The 21,627-nt window shown below is 38.6% G+C and overlaps 2 protein-coding genes across 3 annotated transcripts; one reads left to right on the top strand and one right to left on the bottom strand.

Annotated features, from left to right (window-relative positions):
- Window positions 1–117: 117 nt before the first annotated feature.
- Window positions 118–7,909, bottom strand: LOC103983267 (65-kDa microtubule-associated protein 1). Of its 2 annotated transcripts, none has more exons than XM_009400492.3 (11): window positions 7,727–7,909; window positions 6,574–6,680; window positions 6,400–6,488; window positions 6,117–6,320; window positions 4,886–5,143; window positions 4,590–4,805; window positions 2,838–2,993; window positions 2,399–2,710; window positions 1,720–1,807; window positions 737–885; window positions 118–632 (listed from the first exon to the last, which is right to left on the bottom strand). In XM_009400492.3, the coding sequence occupies exons 3-11, from the start codon at window positions 6,469–6,471 to the stop codon at window positions 327–329; spliced, it is 1,761 nt and encodes a 586-aa protein (XP_009398767.2). In that variant the 5' UTR covers window positions 6,472–6,488; window positions 6,574–6,680; window positions 7,727–7,909; the 3' UTR covers window positions 118–326. The 2 variants fall into 2 exon arrangements, with proteins under 2 accessions (XP_009398767.2, XP_064961647.1); XM_065105575.1 differs by lacking the exon at window positions 7,727–7,909 and adding an exon at window positions 7,441–7,695.
- A 5,799-nt stretch (window positions 7,910–13,708) lies between these two features.
- LOC103983268 (fumarylacetoacetase) lies at window positions 13,709–21,342 on the top strand. The gene is made up of 14 exons (XM_009400493.3): window positions 13,709–14,013; window positions 14,121–14,199; window positions 14,769–14,827; window positions 14,918–15,042; window positions 16,153–16,227; window positions 17,042–17,117; window positions 17,365–17,464; window positions 17,562–17,621; window positions 17,713–17,783; window positions 18,424–18,486; window positions 18,667–18,731; window positions 19,942–20,038; window positions 20,151–20,276; window positions 21,081–21,342. Exons 1-14 carry the CDS (start codon window positions 13,789–13,791, stop codon window positions 21,141–21,143), a joined length of 1,284 nt encoding a protein of 427 aa, XP_009398768.2. The 5' UTR covers window positions 13,709–13,788; the 3' UTR covers window positions 21,144–21,342.
- The last annotated feature ends 285 nt before the right edge of the window (window positions 21,343–21,627 follow it).

Genomic DNA, 21,627 nt, shown 5'->3' with positions numbered 1-21,627 from the left:
GTTAAAGAGTAAAATAATCATTTATAAAAACAAAAACACTCTACGAAAATTTTTGAAAGTTTAGACCCGCTCTAGGAAAATAATATATTTATATATATATAAAGCTAATTCCATATATGCATGAATTCTGTTAATTAAGCATAGTCTTCACCAGAAATGAAGTAATACAAGGCATGTTTATTTAATTACAATGACAAATATTATGTTCGGAAAGTAAGCAGGACACAGTTTATAAGTATAGAGCTGATTCCTCGGTCAAGTAGATCAACTTATCACAACCTAACAACGACTGCATCAATTGAGAAGGAGAAGAGGTGCAAATGTAGTCATGGTGAAGCTGGAGCTTGTTCAGTGGCAGACATTTGGGAGGCTGCCTCCTCCTTGACGTAGTTCACTGGAGCTGCAGTCCTGTTGCTGTCTCGCTTTCCATCCCTGCTCATAGATCGAACACCGTTAACACTGCCTTGATGGGCATTGAGGGATAGCCGCCGGCTTGGGGTCCCATTTGATGTACTGCCATTTGGGCGAGGCCCCACCACCTTCTTCGGACCAAGCGGCCTGGCAGGACTTGGCCTTGAACCGAACAAAGCTTCTTGTTCGGTGGCAAGTTGCTCATGGATGCGCTTTTGATCCTGTTTATGAGCACAAAGCAAGGAAATATAAGCCTCATGACCTGTGACTGGCCATGAATTAGGGTTAGTAGACCATCATGAACATTGAACAAGCTGAAAATTACCCTTTGCTTTCGTTTCTCCCCCTCTCTTTCCTGCCTAAGCATGGTGTATTCATCTAGCATCGCAGGAAGTGGAACACCATCGTAGGTGAATGACATGCCACGATCCTCCTCCCATGTACGAGTTTTGGCAACCAGCATATCAACAAGAGCTGAAAAAACAAATGGTGTCAAGTCATTAAAACATTTTGAAATGATTTTCCAGCCATTACAGACTTAACTGTAGATCAATTTCTAATCATAAAAATCAGCTGCAGAATCAATCTACTAAAGAGGAACATTGATTGGCACTCATGTTTTCTGTTACTTGTCCCAACCAGGATCTTTTAGCTATCAAGGAGCTAGTAAAATGCACAGTCTCAATCTGATTCTGATGATATTGGAAATAAAAATGCACCAGAATGATCCTTTAAGAAAAGTAATACAGATGATGAGAAGCCAGCATTCCTCAGTTATGGAGAAAATTACCTTGTTTTCTAGGATTAGGAATACAGGAAAGCAAAGGATTTCACATCTTTGGCAGTTTGAATAATCACCTTAGCTGAAAGCTTGGTCATATATTTGGCAATTGCAATGTTCACTTGCCAATGACTCCATCCAATAATTGCAGTTGTTAACACATTACCAATCTTTTGAGGCAAGCTATCAATATGTTAAAATATGATAGCAACATACTAAAATATCGATCATTAATGCTTGTGCAGGTACTAAAATATATTTGCTATAAACCCTTGCATCTATATATTTTTTCCCACCTGATAGAGCATTTATCATACTGCTCCAGTGTTAAGTGCACCTTTAATAGGATAAGGAACCTGGAAATGAAAATATCCATTGCTTGTCTATATGGAAAAGCAGCCACCTACTTATCCTCTACAAGTGCATTGAAAACAATTCTTGCCAGAAGGCATAAATTTTCTTTCAGAAATTTGATCATAATAAGAGATACAAAATTGATAGACCTCAACAAGGTTTTACAAAGATACCTGGAATCTTGTTAACCAATACACGAGCTTTTTCAGCACGCTTCAGATTTAAATGTGCACCTCTACTCGAGTTATATCTGTTATCATCCTGAAAAACGAAATCATACATCACACAAGTCAGATTTGGTTGGAATTTTATCATGGGTCAAGAGAATTGCTTGGACCACAGAAAGGAACTATTCCATTGTAGATTCCCTTCTTTATTCTAATAATTTCTCAAGTTCAATTATGCACAAAGAGACTACATGGACAAGCTAAATGTCAGATGTCATGTTCTAGTAGCAATTATATAACACTTCAAGCTGGTCTTTGTAAGAAACTTCTTCAACTTTTAGGTTGTCATAGCATGCTAAAAGAAACTTGATATGAAAGAACATATACCCAGAAGCAACTACAAGTTACAAACAGAAAAATGATTAGCATAAAGCAACATCAACAAATGTGTGCGCATCAACATAAGACACAGTGTAGAGAGACAATTGCTCTTGTCGGAATTAGATCTTACCTTCCATCAACAGAAGATTTTTATCACAAAGTCAGGAAATTTGAAAAGATGTATAACAGAATACTGTTGGCCTTGGAGATCAAGGTGGCCACCGAGCAGAATAATAAATTAGTAATGCATAAAAAATTGCAAGTGTAAGAATATGTAAACATGATAGCAAGTTACTGTTGGTACCCGATTATAGTCTTCAAGCCAGCTTTCTTCTTCGCATGCTGACATCCATTTTTCAACCTTTTCCAAAATTTCTTTCCTGCTCATTGCTTCCTCTTTAGCTTTCAATATCTGGTTATCCATTTCTGCTAGTAAGTCTGAAGGTTCAACATTTCCAGAGTCAATTAGAGCCAATATTTTATCTCTTGCAGCTGCAGAATTGATGTCTACATGAGCATGAGTGTAAATGTCTTCAAGTTCAGTTTGTTTCTTGAAAGCTATTTCCTTCATCTTGCTTGCCTTTAGCTGATCTAACCTTTCAACTTCCACTTCAGCCTTGACATAGAAAGAGAGAATATGTGCAACAACAGAAGAAAAATGAAAAAAAAAAAGAACTTTAGCATCGACTCAATTGTACGATGCAAAAAAGTTGAGCATCATTAAGAATTCTCTTCTAACTAACCTGCTCAATCAGGTCAAGGGCGAGAGCTCCAGGAACAGTGACCTCATCCACTGTAGCAGACATATTACTGGTTACATGACTAAACAGACTCTGCTCTTCCATTGGTGTATCCATCAGATTCCAAAGATCAGTAAGCTGAGCAGCTAACTCTTGAAGCTGAAAAGGGAATAAAAGCAAAACTCAAAACTAGCTCATGCATTTTCTAATTGATATAAAATGTGAAGCCAAACATCAGAAGAAAAGAGATGATAACAATAGAACGGAAAATATTATTACCTATAAACATGTTTATTCCTGCCTCATCATCTAAACACAATAATGAAATTATGTTTTATCTGATCAACAGCACATAGTTTACACATATATTATTCGTTATATTCTCTCCATATAATCACATGTTCTGTGACAGAAACTCAATCCAATAGAGATGACTTGACAAATAAACCCCAAGCTGAATTCCAAGGCAAGATAAATTTAGGCAAGAGAGGAGACTGCCACATATCAAAAAGGGAAGAACATGGACAACTCTACTTTATTAGTAACACTTCTAAGGTCATTTAAAGATGAAAAAGTGATACGTTTTAAAAATTCCAGATATATTTTAAGCTCGCTTTTGCTTACACATGCATACTATTGCATCCTTTTCATGGTAATCCCAAGCCTCAAGAATAAGGTTGCACTAGGTAACTCGACCAGCATAATAATTGGGAATATCAAATAAGGATGTGGATTTTTGCAGATGTTAGCAACTTAAAACAAATTTGATGGCCCTGGATTTGACTAGTGATATTGCTCTTGAAAGAGCTAAATCTCAGAAATATACAGCTGATACCAAATAGTAATAACTATGCTTGTTCTTGTTGAAGTAGCAAATGTAAGGATGTAGAACAATGAACTGAATTTCTGGTCCATCAAATGGAAGCCTGTGGAAGAAATTTCCATGGCTTAATGCCCAGCAAGAAATTAAAGTCCGAATAAATTTGGTATAGCCAATGAAAGAAGGGCTTCGATCAAGAATATAGAGAAAAGAATGCTCCTCATATGAACTAGAACAGGAAAAAGCTGTATCTTGCAGAAAGGAATGCGGGTAATTGGAAACAACAAGTTAACACAAAATTAGTTGCTAAATCATAATCATGGTGCACCACGGAGTATAATCTAATCTCACTTTCTTTTAGGATATGCTCCATGAAGAATTGACATGTGAAATCATGGAGATCTACTCCGATAAATGAACCTCATTCCTGATGTTAACAAATACAAAATTAACATGTCTGATACAGAAAAGAATGTCAAAGATTATGAACCGGGATGTTTAACAAATACAAAATTAACATGTCCGATACAGAAAAGAATGTCAAAGATTATGATCCGGGATTTCAGTTGCTATTTAGAGTCAGCATGCAACAAAACCAGCAGTTAATTCCAATATCATTTTTCTAATACAAGACAATACCCATTTGATCAAACTATAGACATCAATATAACAAGCCAGAATCATTAACAACATTACATCTAAAACAGATGAATGCTCGATTGTCATAACATGCCAATACATGTGGAAGTTTAGAATTTCAAATAGTGGTAGACCCCGAGCACAATCAGGAGATTGAAAAGTTTGAAAGGAATGCTGTCCAAACACCAAAACTAGGATTGAATCCAGTGAAGTGTACAGTTATGTTGTTTATCCATTAGCATAAAGCTGAAAAGAACTACTGAAGAGCCAATATGATGCTGCATTGTAGAACTTACCTTTTTTAGTCGCATTTTTTTATCTTCTTTAAGCACCATGACCATCCCAGAAAGCTTGGATAAGGTATCATTACTGATGCTCTTTGATTGTACACTAACAGAGTCATTTAAGCTAGGATGAACTTCAGTTACCGTACTGAAGAAATCCAACCCCAGAACAGCACACAGATCATGAACTGTGCTAACAAAATCAAGGATCTTGTGCAGCCTATCACTCTGCAGAATTATACATGCAAATGTTACCACAGGAATCATCCTTTCAAGATAAACTCAGCAACATCACTATGACAAGGAACCTTTTCTTTCTGAAGTTCTTGCAGTTGTTGCTGATACTCATCCAGCTTTTTCAGTGACAAATCCTCCTCATCAACTGTTGGTGTCCTCATTTGCTCACCAATTATTGAAGTTCCAGCAATTTCTCCACGGATCTTCTCAATTTGCAGTTGCACATCAGCAAATTCTCTTATCCTATCCTCTTTCTGCTTGCACAGTTGCTCCAGAAGTGGTGCTATAGCTGCTAGTTGCTCCTTGATTGTGCCAGAGGATTTATCAGGCTGAAACATATGAATTAGCAACTGTTATTAATTAAAAATCCAATTTTTGATCATGGAAACAGAAACCAAAAATAGGTGGTTTTGCAGTTATGGTTCAAATCCTGTACTTGTTAAATAAGAACTATTCTGGTCTGACAAATATGCTGTATCTGTGTACTATGAATTTCAGGCAGTAACTACACAACAACTTCTCAGGACAAAGTTTTACATTGGAAGGCAACTTATTGCAATATTATGTTACTTATAAGCACTGATGGACTCTGGAAAAAAATCTTAGAAAAAGGAAAGTTCCAGCTCTCGAAGGATACTTACGTGTTCACAGGTATGCCAAACCTAATTAGTATGGAACTAGTTGGCATAAAATAGATGCAAGTTTTCTGATGATTAAAGTCGACGAAAGATATCAAAAAGAAAAGATGAAGGGTATTAATGGCCATTAAATTTGACACCTTGTTTTGATCTCAAAATAAATTTATTGTTCCCGACGACATAAACAACATTATTTGATGGTTTCTATCAGTTGAAATAATATGTCACTATAAACAAGGGCTCTTCAGGCATGGAAATAACCATATGTCAGAGAGTCCACCTTATTTCTATCAGTTGAACCCTACTCCTGCTCCAAGAGTTGATACAGATCAATACCTAATTATATCCTAAGGTCTTGGAGGCTGAGATAATGGTATTGTATGATAAATAAAAGAACCAGTGCCATATTCAGAGAGTTTCTTTTTATCTAAATATAATATTCTAAAGCAGACTTCAAAAGCATGCTTGTAGGTTACAGCGTAACCACTTTCCTGTCTCTCATCATAAAGAATTAATCTAAGAATGTGTTGCCAATGCACAAGGTAATGTCCCATCATGAATAATTTATGCATTGTAAATATGATGCAAGTCATAAAAAGGTCACTTTTTTTATCCAGGTAGATTTCTTGGCCACTGGATTCTGAGGAACATAAATGTAACTCACGATGCCATCAAAAGACTTTTCTCCAAGAGCAGAAAGCAGTCTGAGAAGCTCAGCTTTCGAATCAGCCAAGGACTGCAGAAGAAGGACCCTTGTCTTTGAAGCCTGCTCAACTTTCCTCTTATATACCTCTAAGCACTCTTGCTCTAGCTGAAGCAACATCCTATCGCGTTCTTCATCACTTTCACCAACCTCGTCCCATATTAGCTGAAATACAGGGACAGTCATTTAATCAGCTTCATGTTGCTGATTGCAAGTAAGAAAAATCTGCAAGAAATTGAATAACCTGCAACTGCTGCAGCAAAGATCCGCATGTTGTTTCACCTAATAATGGATTCTGAGTATCTGAAACCGCCATTTACAGCTCAAGGGAACCTGCACAATGGAAGACTCCATACACATACTATCTCCACTGTACTGGACTAGAAAGGTCAAATCGAATCATGCCAGATCGTTATACCTTATAGAACAGTAAGAAAGCTTACTCCTGCTGACTGATGAAACATGTAACAAGCGAGTCCTTGTCACAAAGTATGAATTTTAGACCGCTCCAACTAGCTGAGATTGCTGTAGCGATAAAGAAACAAAAGAGTTGGGTTTTTGTCTAGCAAGATGGAGTAAAGAAACATGTGGTGCAATTGGCACACTAAGAATTAATTTAAAAGAACTCCCGACAGGATTAAAGCACAAAATACTGAAAGTTTCTTAAGGCACCTGAGGGCCAACTACACCTAGCTAAACAACCTCAACAGTGAACTGCTCCAGCCTCAAGTCCACAATTATTCCCAGATCAAACTAAAAATTCACCACATTTAAGGAAGCAGCTGAGTCTACTCCAAAACAGTAGAGAGCAAAAAGCAAATAAAGAACTCCAAAAAGAATGTAACTAACCATGTCACACAAGTTATATGTTGCCAACTGTATGTCCTTATGTTAAGATAGCGACTGGTTGACGTAAAGAAGTAACATTTTTAGATCAAACTAAAATTACACCATAGAACAAGCTAAGCCTACTCAAAGATTGTAGAGTAAAAAGAAAATGAAGAACTCCAAAAAGAATGCAACGATCACCATCTCCCCCAACCACATCACACAGGCCGAATCCTGCCAACCGTAAGTCTTTATCTTAAGACAGTCACTGGTTAAAATAGGAAGTAACATGTTCTCCAGCCATGATGTTACCATATGGTGTAATCGAGACAACTGTCCAGTAAAAGTAGAGTGGGAAGTTGAAAGCCGGACCGCAGATCCACCAAAAGGGCATGGAGTCGACAGTACCCAGCGAAACTACGACGGAGAGACTCAAGAGAGAAGCAGCCTTTGGAACCTGAACTAACTCCAATCGACGGAATCGGAAGCAGGAATAACCATCTCCGAGCAATGCATCGAAGAAAAAGACCCTTCGTTTAGCGAACCACGCGCCAATTGCTAAAAGGCCACTTCGAATGGAGCCGAAAGGTACCCAACAAACCGATCCCCTGAGAATGCGGGCGGTTGGGGCAGCGAAAAGCCCGAGGCGAGCGGCGTTTCTTCACGAGATCACGAGAACGCAGAGGGTTCCAGGCTGGGAAAGAAGGGGAAGCAGGAAGAGATGGGAGGAGGAGGGCGCTCACCGTAGAGCGTCGATCGGAGGGCTACGGTTCGGAGGGGTGGATCTCAGGAGGAGATCCGAGCGCTTCCGTGCTCCTCTCTACCCTCCTCCGCTGCTGCTGCTGCTGCTCTGGGTGTGAGAGAAGCGAGGGTGACGGTGTGCGTGCGCGTTCGCGTTCGCTTTGCTGGCTTCGGACAAAGAGACAGTGGGCAAAAACAATATAATAATGGAGGTCATGTGGTGGGCCCCGGTGGGCACCCCAATTGCGTATCGGGTATGGAATACTTGAGATTGCGATGCGGTCACTTCACCAATGGCCCCCAGCTTAACTGCTGCTACAGCGCTTGGCCCCCTCTCTATAGTAAATGAATAATGTGCCATCAAAAATACTTGGAATCAAGGAAAGGATATATTATGATTGATGATTTGATGAGGCCAAGTGCGATTGTTATATCAAGAAATCAATTTAAATCTTCTTTACATATACAGTTGGGATCAGACAAATTTATATTTTACGTGTATTTTTTTTTATCTATTTTTCATATCATTGACATGGTCAAAAAGTCTTTTCGTCCTTTTGATTGGACTGGTCTTCCGTTACACTATTTTTCATATAAATCTAAAGTATTTTTTTTTTTGAAGATGTCAAAAATCACTATAATATATTTAAAAACACCACAATCAATATAGAGTTCGATTATTTTATAGTTTATTCTTGTTCTTGAACTAATTTTATAGTTTATTATATCAGCGAGGAGAGATCATTGACATATATGTTAGATTTTGTTATTATATAATATAATTAATTGGATTCTATTGAAATATTTTAGTCGAAGTCTACTTAAAGTATGATTCCTTATCAGATAACCTTTGACGAGGATAGTAATTATGATAAGACTCGGCTGACATCAGTCAACGCCTCACGCCTCGATCGATGTGACTGCACTCGATCAACCGAATCGGAACACCGGTCGAGGCGTATTAACGCCTAATCAGGCTCGGTTCTTCACGCCATGCCAACGCCCATGTCAGACGCTATCAGCCTGCCTCCTGCAGGTGGGCATATCAAACAACAATAAGCTTCCCTATAAATACCATCTCGTTCATCAGAGAGGGAGGGACAAACACACTAAAAACACTTCTTCTCTTGAAACCCCCTCCACAATCATCTAACTTGATCGTCGGAGGGGTCGGGCCGAGCATCCCGACCCGACCTTTGTGCAAGTGCGAAGTCGAAGGTCCCCGCCGGACGCACAGGCGAGGAGTTCCTGCCCGGAGGAGACGGCCACACCGTCCTGATCGGACGCCACATCAGACCGACCCCGTGGGCTCAAGGAACGTCCCGAAGAGATCCTCGTCGTCCGGACCTGAACCGAGCCGCGTCGGCCCCGAGGCCACGGCTCAAAGTTGTTTCTGGCGGGGACCTTCGGCTTCGTACCTGCACAAAGGTCGGGTCGGGGTGCTCGGCCCGACCCTTCCGACGATCAAGTTCGATGATTGTGGAGGGGGTTTCAGGAGAAGAAGTGTTTTTAGTGTGTCTGTCCCTCCCTCTCTGATGAACGAGAGGGTATTTATAGGGAAGCCTACTGTTGTTTGATGTGCCCGCCTATAGGAGGCAGGCTGATAGCATCTGACATGGGCGTTGGCGTGGCGTGAAGAACCGAGCCTGAGTAGGCATTAATGCGCCTCGGCCGGTGTTCCGGTTCGGTTGACCGAGTGCAATCGTGTCGATCGAGGCGTGAGGCGTCGGCTGACGTCAGCCGAGTCTTATCATAACTACTATCCTCATCATATTTTCCCCCGGAAAGAAGCTATGCGTCGGTCGTTGTAACGAGAGTCCGAGGCATGGCTTTAGCTTTCAGACGGGCTAGCCGCGCCGGCGTGTCTCGGGGAAAATGGAGCCAAGGAGCACGACGTAGGCGGGCTAGCCGCGCAGGTGTGATCTTGGGAAGCATGGAGCCGAGGAGCACGACACAGGCGAGCTGGCCGCGCAGGTGTGTCTCGGGGAAAATGGAGCCGAGGAGCACGACGCAGGCAGGCGAGCCATGCAGGTGTGATCTCGGGAAGCATGGAGCCGAGGAGCACGACGCAGGCGGGCTGGCCGCGCAGGTGTGTCTCAGGGAGCATGGAGCCGAGGAGCACGACATAGGCGGGCTTGCCGCGCAGGTGTGATCTCGGGAAGCATGGAGCCGAGGAGCACAACGCAGGTGGGCTGGCCGCGCAGGTGTGTCTCGGGGAGCATGGAGCCGAGGAGCACGACGTAGGAGGACAGGTTGCGCAGGCGTGGTCTCGGGCATCATGCGGCCGAGGAGCACGACGTAGGCGGACAGGTTGCGCAGGCGTGGTCTCAGGCATCATGCGATCGAGGAGCACGACTCAGGCGGACAGGTCACGCAGGCGTGGTCTCGAGCAACATGGTAGAGGGGTGTGGCTCGGGCGGCAGGTCGCCCTGAGGGGGGCTCGGCAGTCTACGGTCGAGGGACACGACTCAGGCGGGCAGGTCGCGCTGAGATGGACTCGGCAAGGTGATGTTAGATTATAATTTTCTCCTCAACTCTCTCCATAAACTATCAATCTAGTTAGTTTTTTGAAATGACAGAGGGACTAAGGACACGTACAAACGTATATCTCATAGCAAACATAGTCGAGGGATTATAGTTTTCTCCTCAACTCTCTTCTTAAATCATCATCAATCTAGTTGATCCTATAAAAGGATAGAAAAAAAAAAAGAAATGATCTAGTTCCTCCTTGTAGATTGATAGTGATCTTGGATTAAATATGGTACCTTATAGATTAAACAGAAATATCTGAACAGATGACATCAAGTTATGCATCGTTTAGCATATTATAGATTTTTAGAAAAGAATATATTATGATGATGATTTGATGAGGCCTAAGTCCGATAGTTATATCAAGAAATTAATTTAATGCTTCTTTACATATACAGTTGGGATCAGATAAATTTATATTTTGCGTGCATTTTTTTTAATCTATTTTTCATATCATTGACATGTCAAAATGTCTTTTCGTCCTTTTGATTGGACTGGTCTTCGGTTATAGTATTTTTCATATAAATCTAAAGTATTTTTTTTTTGAAGATGTCAAAAATCACTATAATATATTTAAAAACACCACAATCAATATAGAGTTCGATTGTTTTATAGTTTATTATATCAGCGAGGAGAGATTATTGGCACGCATGCATGCTTCGACTTCTAATTGTCCACCAATGAGAAGACATCCTTCCCCAATTGAAGGCTGAAGCCGAGCACCTAACATATTTATAGCTATCCAATGCTCTAAATAATTGAATGATGATTAATTGAGTGACAAAGACCGGCATAGAATCATCAGTGGCACGTCGGATCAGCTACAGAGCACATACTGTCTTCGATGTTTCATCGATGGAGCCAATCATGGCGGAACGGATGGCAGATCTGACGGTCGATGATGCGCCCTCTTGGTGATCAGGGTGCATGAAGATTCGTGCCGGGAGGTGCGGATTTTGTTGCGGCCCTTCGTACACGTAATCGGATTTTGCCCCTTCGTCGAGGGTAACGGTAGCTATCGGGCGGGCCCATCAAAGGACGAGGGTTGACGATCTGTACGTTGGTTTTCGATCTAAAATATCATGCAATCTAATAAAGACGTCTACGGAAACTTTCTTAGCCAAGAAAGACAACCAAAGTACAATATACTGAGATATAATGTTAAAATAATGACATTTTCTTCACGTATGCAATTCATTGAATCATCATGAATTTTAAGACTAATTATAAATTATTTTTATAAATAATTAATTATTTTAAGTATTTTTTTATATTTTTTTTAAAATTAAATTAATATATTTATATTTATGATGTATTGAATGATAAATTGAAGTGAGACGGAATCTGATAAATTTTATGATATTTTTTTCAATAGAATTGAGAACGTAAAGAAACATGATTAAATATTTTATTTTTATAAATATAAAAAATTTAATATAAAATTTAAAAATATAGAGATTAAAATCTTAATAATAACTAATTATATAGAATAATATGTAATTAATCTTGAATCTCATGTAATCTTCAAATTTGCAAGTTGGAGTGTTCTGGATTGCATGTCCGCGCTTCTCATGGGTTCATGGTTGTGAACATGGCAGTGCTTGATGGCGAGGAACTCGGGCCCGCCTAATACAAGGCAACCTTTTTGAGTTTGTTTCACGTTGCATGGTTGGTCAGACCATGTTGTGTCAGCATGGCTACGTGGCAAAGAGGAATTCATGGCCTCCCGTTCTTCCTCGGTACACCGAAACCCCAACGACTCTGCTCTTCTCCGATCGGAATTGAGGTTAGCGTTCGGATAGGTCTTCTTCTATCTGCGACTGTTTCCTTTCGCCATCTCTCAGTTCTTGGGTTTCCGCTTTTTTTAGTTGATTTTTAATTTTGCAAGATCCTCTTTTTCGGACGGTTTATTCCGATTCAAATACGATTACGCATAAAAATCGTCTTTTTAGTTGATGTTTTCTGGGCCTAGGACTATTGATATTGCCATCTTCGACTATGGACAATTTGAGGAGATGGAGACCTTTCGGAAGGAATCATTTCTCCAAGAACATTATTGATTGCGGAATTTATCGACATATAGACTCATAAATAAATCTTGTTAGAGTGAAAATTTCAATCAATTTGGAAGAGTTCCGAATCCTGTGTTCTGCTTTAGTTTCTCCATATCTTTCGTCGAAGAAACGCTCGTTTTTTATTCAGTCCAAACTATGCTGAACGCAACTTTAGTTAATTGCAGAGAAGGGATAGGCAATCATGGCCGATTGCAGGCTGCAGGGAACCCGGGTCTGGCAGAAAGGACACTAATTCATGTTCGCAATCAAGATGGAGGCAGGAAAATTCTTACTTTGATGGAAGCGATTCGAAGGATGATGACTCTGATAACCCAGAGTATTAAAAAAGACGGCCTTCGGGCTCTTCGATTCCTCTAAAGACGAGATTCGACTCACTTGAGAAATACAGGAGGCACGGCTGGAAGGATGCTGACAATGGCGGCAGGCATAGCAGTGGTGTCTCCAACAATACTCTTTCAGTCGGAAGAGATATTTACAAGAATGATGCTGATAAAGAAGAATTGGTGAAGACGTCTGAATTGGACAGGGAGATGATATTGGCCGGGAGGAGTTCCAAAGTACATTATTACGAGTTAAAGAAGATGGCATGGTAATCATAGTCAAAAATGGAGAAGAGCCGAAAGGAGAGGTTTTCTCCTCTGCCGCTCCTTCGCCCAAAATGATAAGACTCCAAGCTGTCAAGAGCGCTTTGTGAAACAACAAGATCCTGATGGTTATCACTGTCAGCTGAGGGATTTGGCTGGCGAGGGAATAAGTGTTGGTGGCTTTGGTCTCTGGAATTCTCCCCCCTTTGAGCAATAGAAACTCATAGCTCTCCTAGCAATGAAGGGGTCACAGTGGAGGTAGTATCGGTTGAATTACGCCATTCCGGCTGTTTGTTCGAGGAGAGATGACTGCTACTCTCACAGCATTTTGGCGAATGCATGAAGCTTGGTCACGCAGCTACTTATTGTCTTTGTCTTGCCGTCGCAGGTTATCTTCTTTTGCAATGCGTCGGTCTTAAATTAGAACCTCATTTGACCAAGTAGTGAAAAGCCACCTTCAGAAAGTCCCAGCACCAAAAGCACATCGAGACAGATATGCTTCCAGGCTCACTTACCAAGACTGGATCTTGAAGAGCTGGAGCTGGTAGACATGCAGATGTGGTTGCTGGGTCAGAAGACTGGAGGGTAAAAGCATCCTTCCACTTCTTTTTCCTTTGCGGTCCTGTGAGATAATAATAATAATAATAATAATTGATAAATTGGTAGGGATTAATAATGAGGATTTTAAATATAAAATATATTAAGAAAAGGCGAATTGTAATAAAAGTAATATTTTTATAAAATAGTCAAGTAAATTGGGATTTAAAATTTTAATGGATTAATTCCCTGTACCTAACCGCCCCTTACTGTCTCGGCTCGCCTTTCATATGATAAAACCCTCGATCGAGAGAGAGAGAGAGAGAGAGAGAGAGAGAGATGGGACTGAGGTCGTTCGTCGAGGTGTTTCCCGACTCCCACTTCCCGCTCGAAAACCTCCCCTACGGCGTCTTCCGCCCCACTTCCACAGCCAGGGGCGATGGATCCCGTCCGGCACCTCGCCCCGGCGTCGCCATCGGCGATTTCGTCCTCGACCTCTCGGTTATCTCTGCTGCTGGTCTCTTCGATGGCCCCATCCTCAAGGACTCACCATGCTTCCTCCAGGTTATGGCATGAAGAACTGGAAGTTCTCTTTGCTGTGTTCCTGCTCATTACTTGCTTTTCGATTCTTTTATCTGTATAATAATTATTTAGTTCCTCTCTTGGACCAGCCTTCTCTTAACATGTTCGTAGGAATGGGAAGACCTGCGTGGAAGGAGGCTAGGTTGACTTTACAAAGACTTCTGTCAGGTAACAATTGTCCCAATTTTCCATTTTGTATTGGCTTTTGCATGTTATGCAACAATGTGTTTAGGATTTTGTAGAAGGTTTGCTTTTTGTGCAAGATGTGGAAGGTACCTTAGGTGAGTATAGACCAATATCTTTCCGTTATTGCAAGATTCTGCTGGTTTTAATCATAAGAGATCCCCTTGAATTTCCATTAGTTCATAGCATGCTGAAAATGGAAGAGACCGTGTTGCAGATTTGTGATTTTATTTTTGCTGAAACTGACTAGTTATCGTCGCACAACAAATGCAATAAATGTTTGTCTTGCTCAATTTTACCTTTGATAAGAAAACTAAATGCTGCATAAACCAAAAAACTCATGCGTCAACGTTTCCATTATGACTATCTTTATCTATTCTCCTGTTGTCGTCCCAAGTTTCTTGTACTGTATCAACATCTGCAGTTGTCATTGGCTCAGTGGCAGAAAAAGTAGGCTGAATTTGTTGTGTTAATGTCTAAATAGGTGTACATAATATATCAGTGATCCTGAGGTTCACAAAACTTCCCCTACACTTTTTTCTTATTCTATGCAGCTGAAGACCCAACACTACGTGACAATACTAGTTTAAGGGAGAAGTCCCTTCTGAATATGGTATGTGAATGTCATTGACTCATATCTATTTCTGAAGTTGAAAAGTTGTTCTTGAAGTTAAATGACCGTTTCACCATTTACCAAAAACAGAATGAGGTGGAGATGCTTCTTCCTACTGTAATTGGAGATTATACAGACTTCTTTTCTTCCATGCATCATGCAAAGAACTGTGGGACCATATTTCGAGGACCAGAGAACCCAATTCCAGTCAACTGGTAGCTTTTGTTCTTCTCTACAGCAGTTACCTTTACATGTTATCTGGACTCGATCTGCATAGTTGAACATATTATTATAATTAGTACATTTTTTAACATCAGCCCACAAATCTACTTTAGAATCTGGCCACTAAATCCTTTATAACATCCGTATCCTTTTATCTAATGCAATACTTGCTCATTTTATCCTTCTAACCTTTACCTGCTTTTATTTCTAGATTCTAGTTATGCTATGCTAATCTTGGACACTAAAGATTTTTTCATACCTGCAGTTCTGGTTATCTGCTGTCCTTTTAGTATCTATTGTTTGTCCTGTAACCCACAAGTTCTGAAGTCATGCATTGATTATGTGATCCTATATGTTACTTTTGTTAGCTCTGTCTAGTTCTTCTGTTACATCTTGGTTATGTCTCATTTATTCTGTGCAATTATTTAATGTTAAATTAAATATGCTAGTATCTTCAATGGCAGATTGATTGAGATCTTCTATTTTCTTTCATACCTTAAATTTTGTTTTTTAGAAATAGAATTGGTATTTTACACTTATCATTTGATTCAGTTAGACAACCACTTGACTTGTCAAACTTAAGATAATCTGAATCTATACCACGGTGATCTTGATTATTTTGGATGTATGTATCCTTCTCCGCTCTCTCCCAATTGATCAAAACCATGTAACTATCTTTTAAATATTGTAGTTGACCAGGAAAAAGAGAATGTTCTACTTTTTATGCTGCATCTATTCTGATTTACATAATCTAATATTCTCAGTTGTGAAAATAACTTATAACAATTGAGAGAGAGAGAGAGAATGGTGGTGTCAGCAATGTTTCTTGCTCATCCACAAACAAACTGTTGCTAACTTGCTATATCTGCCACCAAAAAATGAATATATTTGACCTTAACAGGCAATCTTGTAATGAAAACCTACTCACATCAGGTAAAATGCTGAAATTATCGCTAATATTCTGTTAATATCTCTTTGGGCACCATTTTTAAGCATTAAAAATGTTGTTTATCTATTCTGTTACATGCATTGTTGCATGAAAGCAAAATTTCTATATTGAGATTGTATGCCTTTTCCCTAATTGAAAGTTGGTGAAATTTCAGGTTTCACCTTCCTATAGCTTATCATGGGCGGGCGTCTTCTGTTGTAATTTCTGGTACAGATATCATTCGCCCAAGGTGCGTTTTAGTTGATTTTTAGATGCTCCTTACGATAATTCAAGTAGCACCAATTTGATAACCTTAATATTTTTTAGAACATATATAATTTTTTAGTCTGTTTGTGTATGTTCCATGTCGAATATGTGATCCAGAGCATTTAGTTTCATTGCTGAAGCTTAAATCCTTCATTTACTTGATTAGTTTTTTTCTAAACAACCATCCTTCAGAAAATATATGCATAAAGAGTGCATCTATTCAGATGATAAAGGTCATATCAAGTCCATAAGATTTTCATGTTTACCATCTAAAAGTATACCTTGGAACAATGAAAGGGTTAAATCCCAACTATGACTTTCCTTCAGAAATATATGCATAAAGAGTGCATCTATTCAGATGATAAAGCTCATATCAAGTCCATAAGATTTTCATGCTTTTTTACCATCTGAATGCATACGTTGCGGAGGCCTGCTCTAAAAATGTAGAAATTGTCTCTTGACTTGAATCCTGATTATTCAAGTTGCAAAGAAGTAACCCGGGACCTAAAATATTCTGAAATTTTTATTCTTATTACCTCTTTTAATATCTTTGTTCCATGTCTTATTATGTCATACTCCTTAGCCATATTAGTAATTTACTACAGATTCGATCTCTTTCCCAAATTTTTTAGAATTGGGCTTGCTGATTTTATGTGATAACCTTCAGAGGACCCCACTAGTTCATGCCCACACTTCATTCACCTGTGTGGTTAATTATTTATTATATCTAGCAAATTTGACACAACATGCTCTGAGGTATTGTCATTTGAAGCTAATATATGTTTCTGTATGATTAGAGGACAAGGATATCCAACGGAAAAGTCTCCACCTTATTTTGGACCAACACAAAAGCTGGACTTTGAGCTTGAAATGGTTAGTGTTGTATGAAATTGTTTCATACCTTTTTGTTCCACATAAACCACCTAGTTTCTTATTTCATTTTTATATGAATTGATCTCCATATCTCAAGGTCTTTGCTCATTCAATGGCTTGTTTATGAATCATGCATTGCCCATTAAATTACCAGAGGGTACATGTTTGTAATAGTTTCTGCTGAATTGCATGATATTTACCTAGCAGTTAATTATCATCTTTAAGGGACTTTCTCCTGCTACTCCAGGCTGCCATAGTTGGTCCAGGAAATGAATTGGGCAAACCGATCAATGTTGATGATGCAGCAGATCATATATTTGGACTTGTACTGATGAATGATTGGAGTGGTAGTTAGCATTTCTTTTCTTCTTGTAGTACTTTTAACTTATTAAACATTTGGTTTCTTTGCTCTGGATTTTTAATCAACTAGAAGATTCTTGACAGCCAGGGATATCCAAGCATGGGAATATGTTCCTCTTGGGCCTTTTCTTGGAAAGAGTTTTGGTAAGCAAATATTTAGTGTTTTCTTTTAATGCATAAGTGCATTCAACTTACTGAGGTTTGGAAAAAAATTGTCCTGCAATTTTTTTTTCAGGTACAACAATATCGCCCTGGATTGTGACACTAGATGCTCTTGAACCTTTTGCTTGTGATGGTCCAAAGCAGGTGCATATATCCCTTATTTTAGTTGGCATTAGGAATTTAAATCAAGATATGCAATTTCGAATAATATCGTTCGGTACGGGCGGTATGTACCGGTCCGTCAGTTGATCGGTACACGGACCGCCCGTTACCGGACGGAACGAAAAAAAAAAAAAAAAAAAAAAAAAAAAAAATATATATATATATATATATATATATATATATATATATATATACACGAGGCGATGTCGCATCGCCTCGACGACACAACGTCGCCTTTTATAAAATAAATAAATAAATATATATATATAATCAAAATATATAAATATATATTTATTAATATATATATATATATATAAACTCGACGACATCGCCTTGGCGACGTCGCCCCGCCTGAGAGAAGAGTTCAACGACGTCGCCGAATTATATATATATATATCGAACGGTATACCACTCGGTATACAATATCGTACTGTACCGAGCGAACGTCGAAACTCCGGTACGGTATGATATTGCATACCTTGATTTAAATTACTCTGTTGAATACAGTTTGGACAATTTTTTCTGCCTGTTTGTTGAACTAAATTACATATGGTTAATTGACTAGTAAGAAGGTATTTGTAGGACAAAATTTTAGCTACAAGTAATATTCTATAAATTGCAGGATCCTCAGCCCTTGCCGTACTTGGCAGAGTCTAAGCATATAAACTACGATATTCCTCTCGAGGTATGACCCTTAGCTTATTTCATTGGTTAGTTCCTTTGCTTTCCAACTGCTCCCCGAAACTTCAGTTTCCCAAAAATATTTCTAATATCAATGTTATATTGACCAATTACTAATCTGTATAAGCTTTCATGGATGGTTTGCTGTATTCTTCTATTGATATTGTACACTTTTGCTGTAAAGGTATGGATCAAACCTGCAGGGCATGAACATCCAGTGATCGTCACAAGGAGCAATTTCAATAATTTGTAAGGACATGCTATCCTTCTTTCAAAAATACTTCTGGCCATCTTTCTTTGCAAGATTCTGTTAATTTTTAGTTGGTTCTTCTATTTTCACCTTTCTTTTTACTATCTCAAAGAAGAAAATGTCCATCCTGATTATTTTGGTGCTTAATTTCTTTGATTTTTTTTTGTTATAATGGATAAAATAGTTACTTCCTGTTGTAGTCTCTTGTGTATGTGTGTGTCTTGGGGTGGTTCTACTACAATAAACTGTCACTAGTAGTTAGCATCTAATTTGCCTTGTAACTTTTTAACTCATTGATGGAGCTGTGCATGTGGACCTAACAAGTTTTCTGACATTACAGTGATTTACATTTTACAAACAGTCGTTGAATATCTATTGGGATGACACTAGTTGATAAACATTCTAACTGAAAGTATTACATTTGCATTTGTTTTGAAGCCCATATGATGCAGTCTGATATATATTAGGTTGGATTGAGTTATGCTTTTAGGTCTAGATTTGATTGGAAGTGTTCCATATTTTGTTCTTAAAAACACTTTTGACATTTTCTTTTTGTATAATTTAAACAAGTAGTTGGCACATTCAACATTGCTGTTATATAAGATATACTTGCTTTGTCATTGTGATTGTTTGAAAAGAAATAATTTTTTTTATGATATTCTTCTCCATGCAATTTGTATTCTCTGCAGAGAAAAGAAACCATTTGCAGATTGTCACACATTTATTCATAAAATGGAGAACAAATTGATGGTTTCATTCCCCTCCTTTTTTTCTTATCTAACTTTGTACAGATAAAACTTTCATAAGATGAGCTTTGGTGGCTTCACATGGCTTCTCATGATTGATTATTTATGTTTCTCTGGAGATTTTTACAATTATTTTGGCTTATCTGCACAATATATAGGATGATATTTTTAGTGTTTTTTACCTAACATCTTAATGTATATATAGGACATATACCTGGTATACACCTCTTGGAATTTTACATGTATACGGCATTTTACTTCATATCTTTATTAGTGCATCAGCTGTATAGGAACCTGAGAAAGTGAGCATCAGCTATGTGTCCTTTTATAGTGCTTCTGAATATATAATCTTATCTACTAATTGATCTTTATAACCAACTCATTGTTTTTGTTATATGCCCTTTTTGGAATCTAATACTCGATTTAAGTAACAAACTGTGGTGGTTTATATCATGTGAACTAGGTATTGGACACTAACTCAACAACTAGCACACCACACTATCAATGGGTGCAATTTACGACCTGGTGACCTACTTGGAACTGGGACCATCAGTGGACCTGTATGTGTTTTTCTTCGTTATACTTTTGAAAATAATCAACTTTTGGACAGTCTTTCTTCTTTTCAGTTATTACTGATCATTATTTTCTTTAATAAAATAATCATTCTACCAGGAAGCAGAATCCCTTGGATGCTTGCTGGAGTTAACTTGGAATGGACAAAAGCCACTTAACCTGATTGGTGCAGCTCGCAAATTTTTGGAGGATGGAGATGAAGTCTTTTTCACAGCTTGTTGCAAGGTCTGTTCCAATGATATTAAATTTCTTTATTTAAGGCTTTTCGTATTTACATCATCATTGCCCTCTTAAGGAAAAGAAAATGTTTATTAGACTGTTTTATTGTGACTTATGTCATATTGCTCGTGCCATTAGGTTGCTGCTTTGGGTGGTAGAAATATCACAATAAATTAGCTTGTTAATTTTCATAGAACTATCATGAATTATGCTTTACCAACATGCTTTCTAAATATGGGCAATATAAACCAGTTATACTTTCATGTTGTTTTGTATAAAGTGTTTACTTTTAAGAGAAATCATAATTCGTGTAGCATGCTTCAAGAGTGACTCACAAATTAGCAATTAAGTGTTTAGCTGTAAGTTGATCTGCCTAAGCTTTAAGGTCCATTAAAACAGTAACCACATAGCAGTGTTATCATTGCAACTCTAAATCTTCTGCACTATGTTTATATATGATTTGGTTCCTTTTTTCCAGCCGATCCTAAAGAGGCCCACGATCCCAAATTAACTTGTGTGCTATGCTATCTACTTTCCAATTGTTTGTTGAATGTGTCATTCTTTTTTCAGTCTCCTATTAGTCATCGTTCCAGAATCATAACAGTACAGTTGATTGTCATAATGAATTGTAGATCCTTTTTTTTCTTTGTCGGGAGAAAGAAAGTGCTCATCGTGATTTTATAAGAAATGTTTTCATTCTAATCAGAAAGTTCATATCCTGCATAAGGTTGTGAAGCCAAGTGGTAAATTATGATGCGACATATGTTATACATGTATGACAGTTGCTGATTCTCTGTGAAACAAATGCAGGGGAAGGATTATAACGTGGGATTCGGATCATGTACCGGGAAGGTTCTGCCAGCTATTCCGTGATATCAGCCTAGGACCAGTATGGCCAAGCTCATGTTGTGAATTGATGATGGCCGTATCAGTTGATTTCTCTACCGCAATAATTAGAACTTATTTCAATTTGGTACCTTTATAATTGTTCTATTCAATAATCCCATGTCTCGAGTCCCTGAAAGAACAATCAATTCTCAGTTAAGCTCTCTTTTGTTTGCTGGTGTAGAAAGGTTTGTGTATATGTTCATATTAGTAAAGCCCGGTAGAGAAAGAGATAAAAACTCAAACCATCGCTTGTGTTTACTTGTGAGACGATGGGTTAACTTGTGAGTTTGGGACAGTAAACAGGATCTCGACTTTTTATGATGAGTAGTCCTCAAGAGCATCAATATCCCAACATTGGAGCCTAATGAAGTTATTAATGAAGACGATACTGCATGCATGTAAATTTACTGTGATCAAAGAAAAGAATCATAAAACAATTGACAGCATCCACCATATATTTGTACGATTA

This window comes from Musa acuminata, chromosome BXJ2-4 (genome assembly GCF_036884655.1).
Source record: "Musa acuminata AAA Group cultivar baxijiao chromosome BXJ2-4, Cavendish_Baxijiao_AAA, whole genome shotgun sequence".
In the NCBI taxonomy this organism is placed as follows: domain Eukaryota; kingdom Viridiplantae; phylum Streptophyta; class Magnoliopsida; order Zingiberales; family Musaceae; genus Musa; species Musa acuminata.
This window is presented reverse-complemented; position numbering and strand designations above follow the sequence as displayed.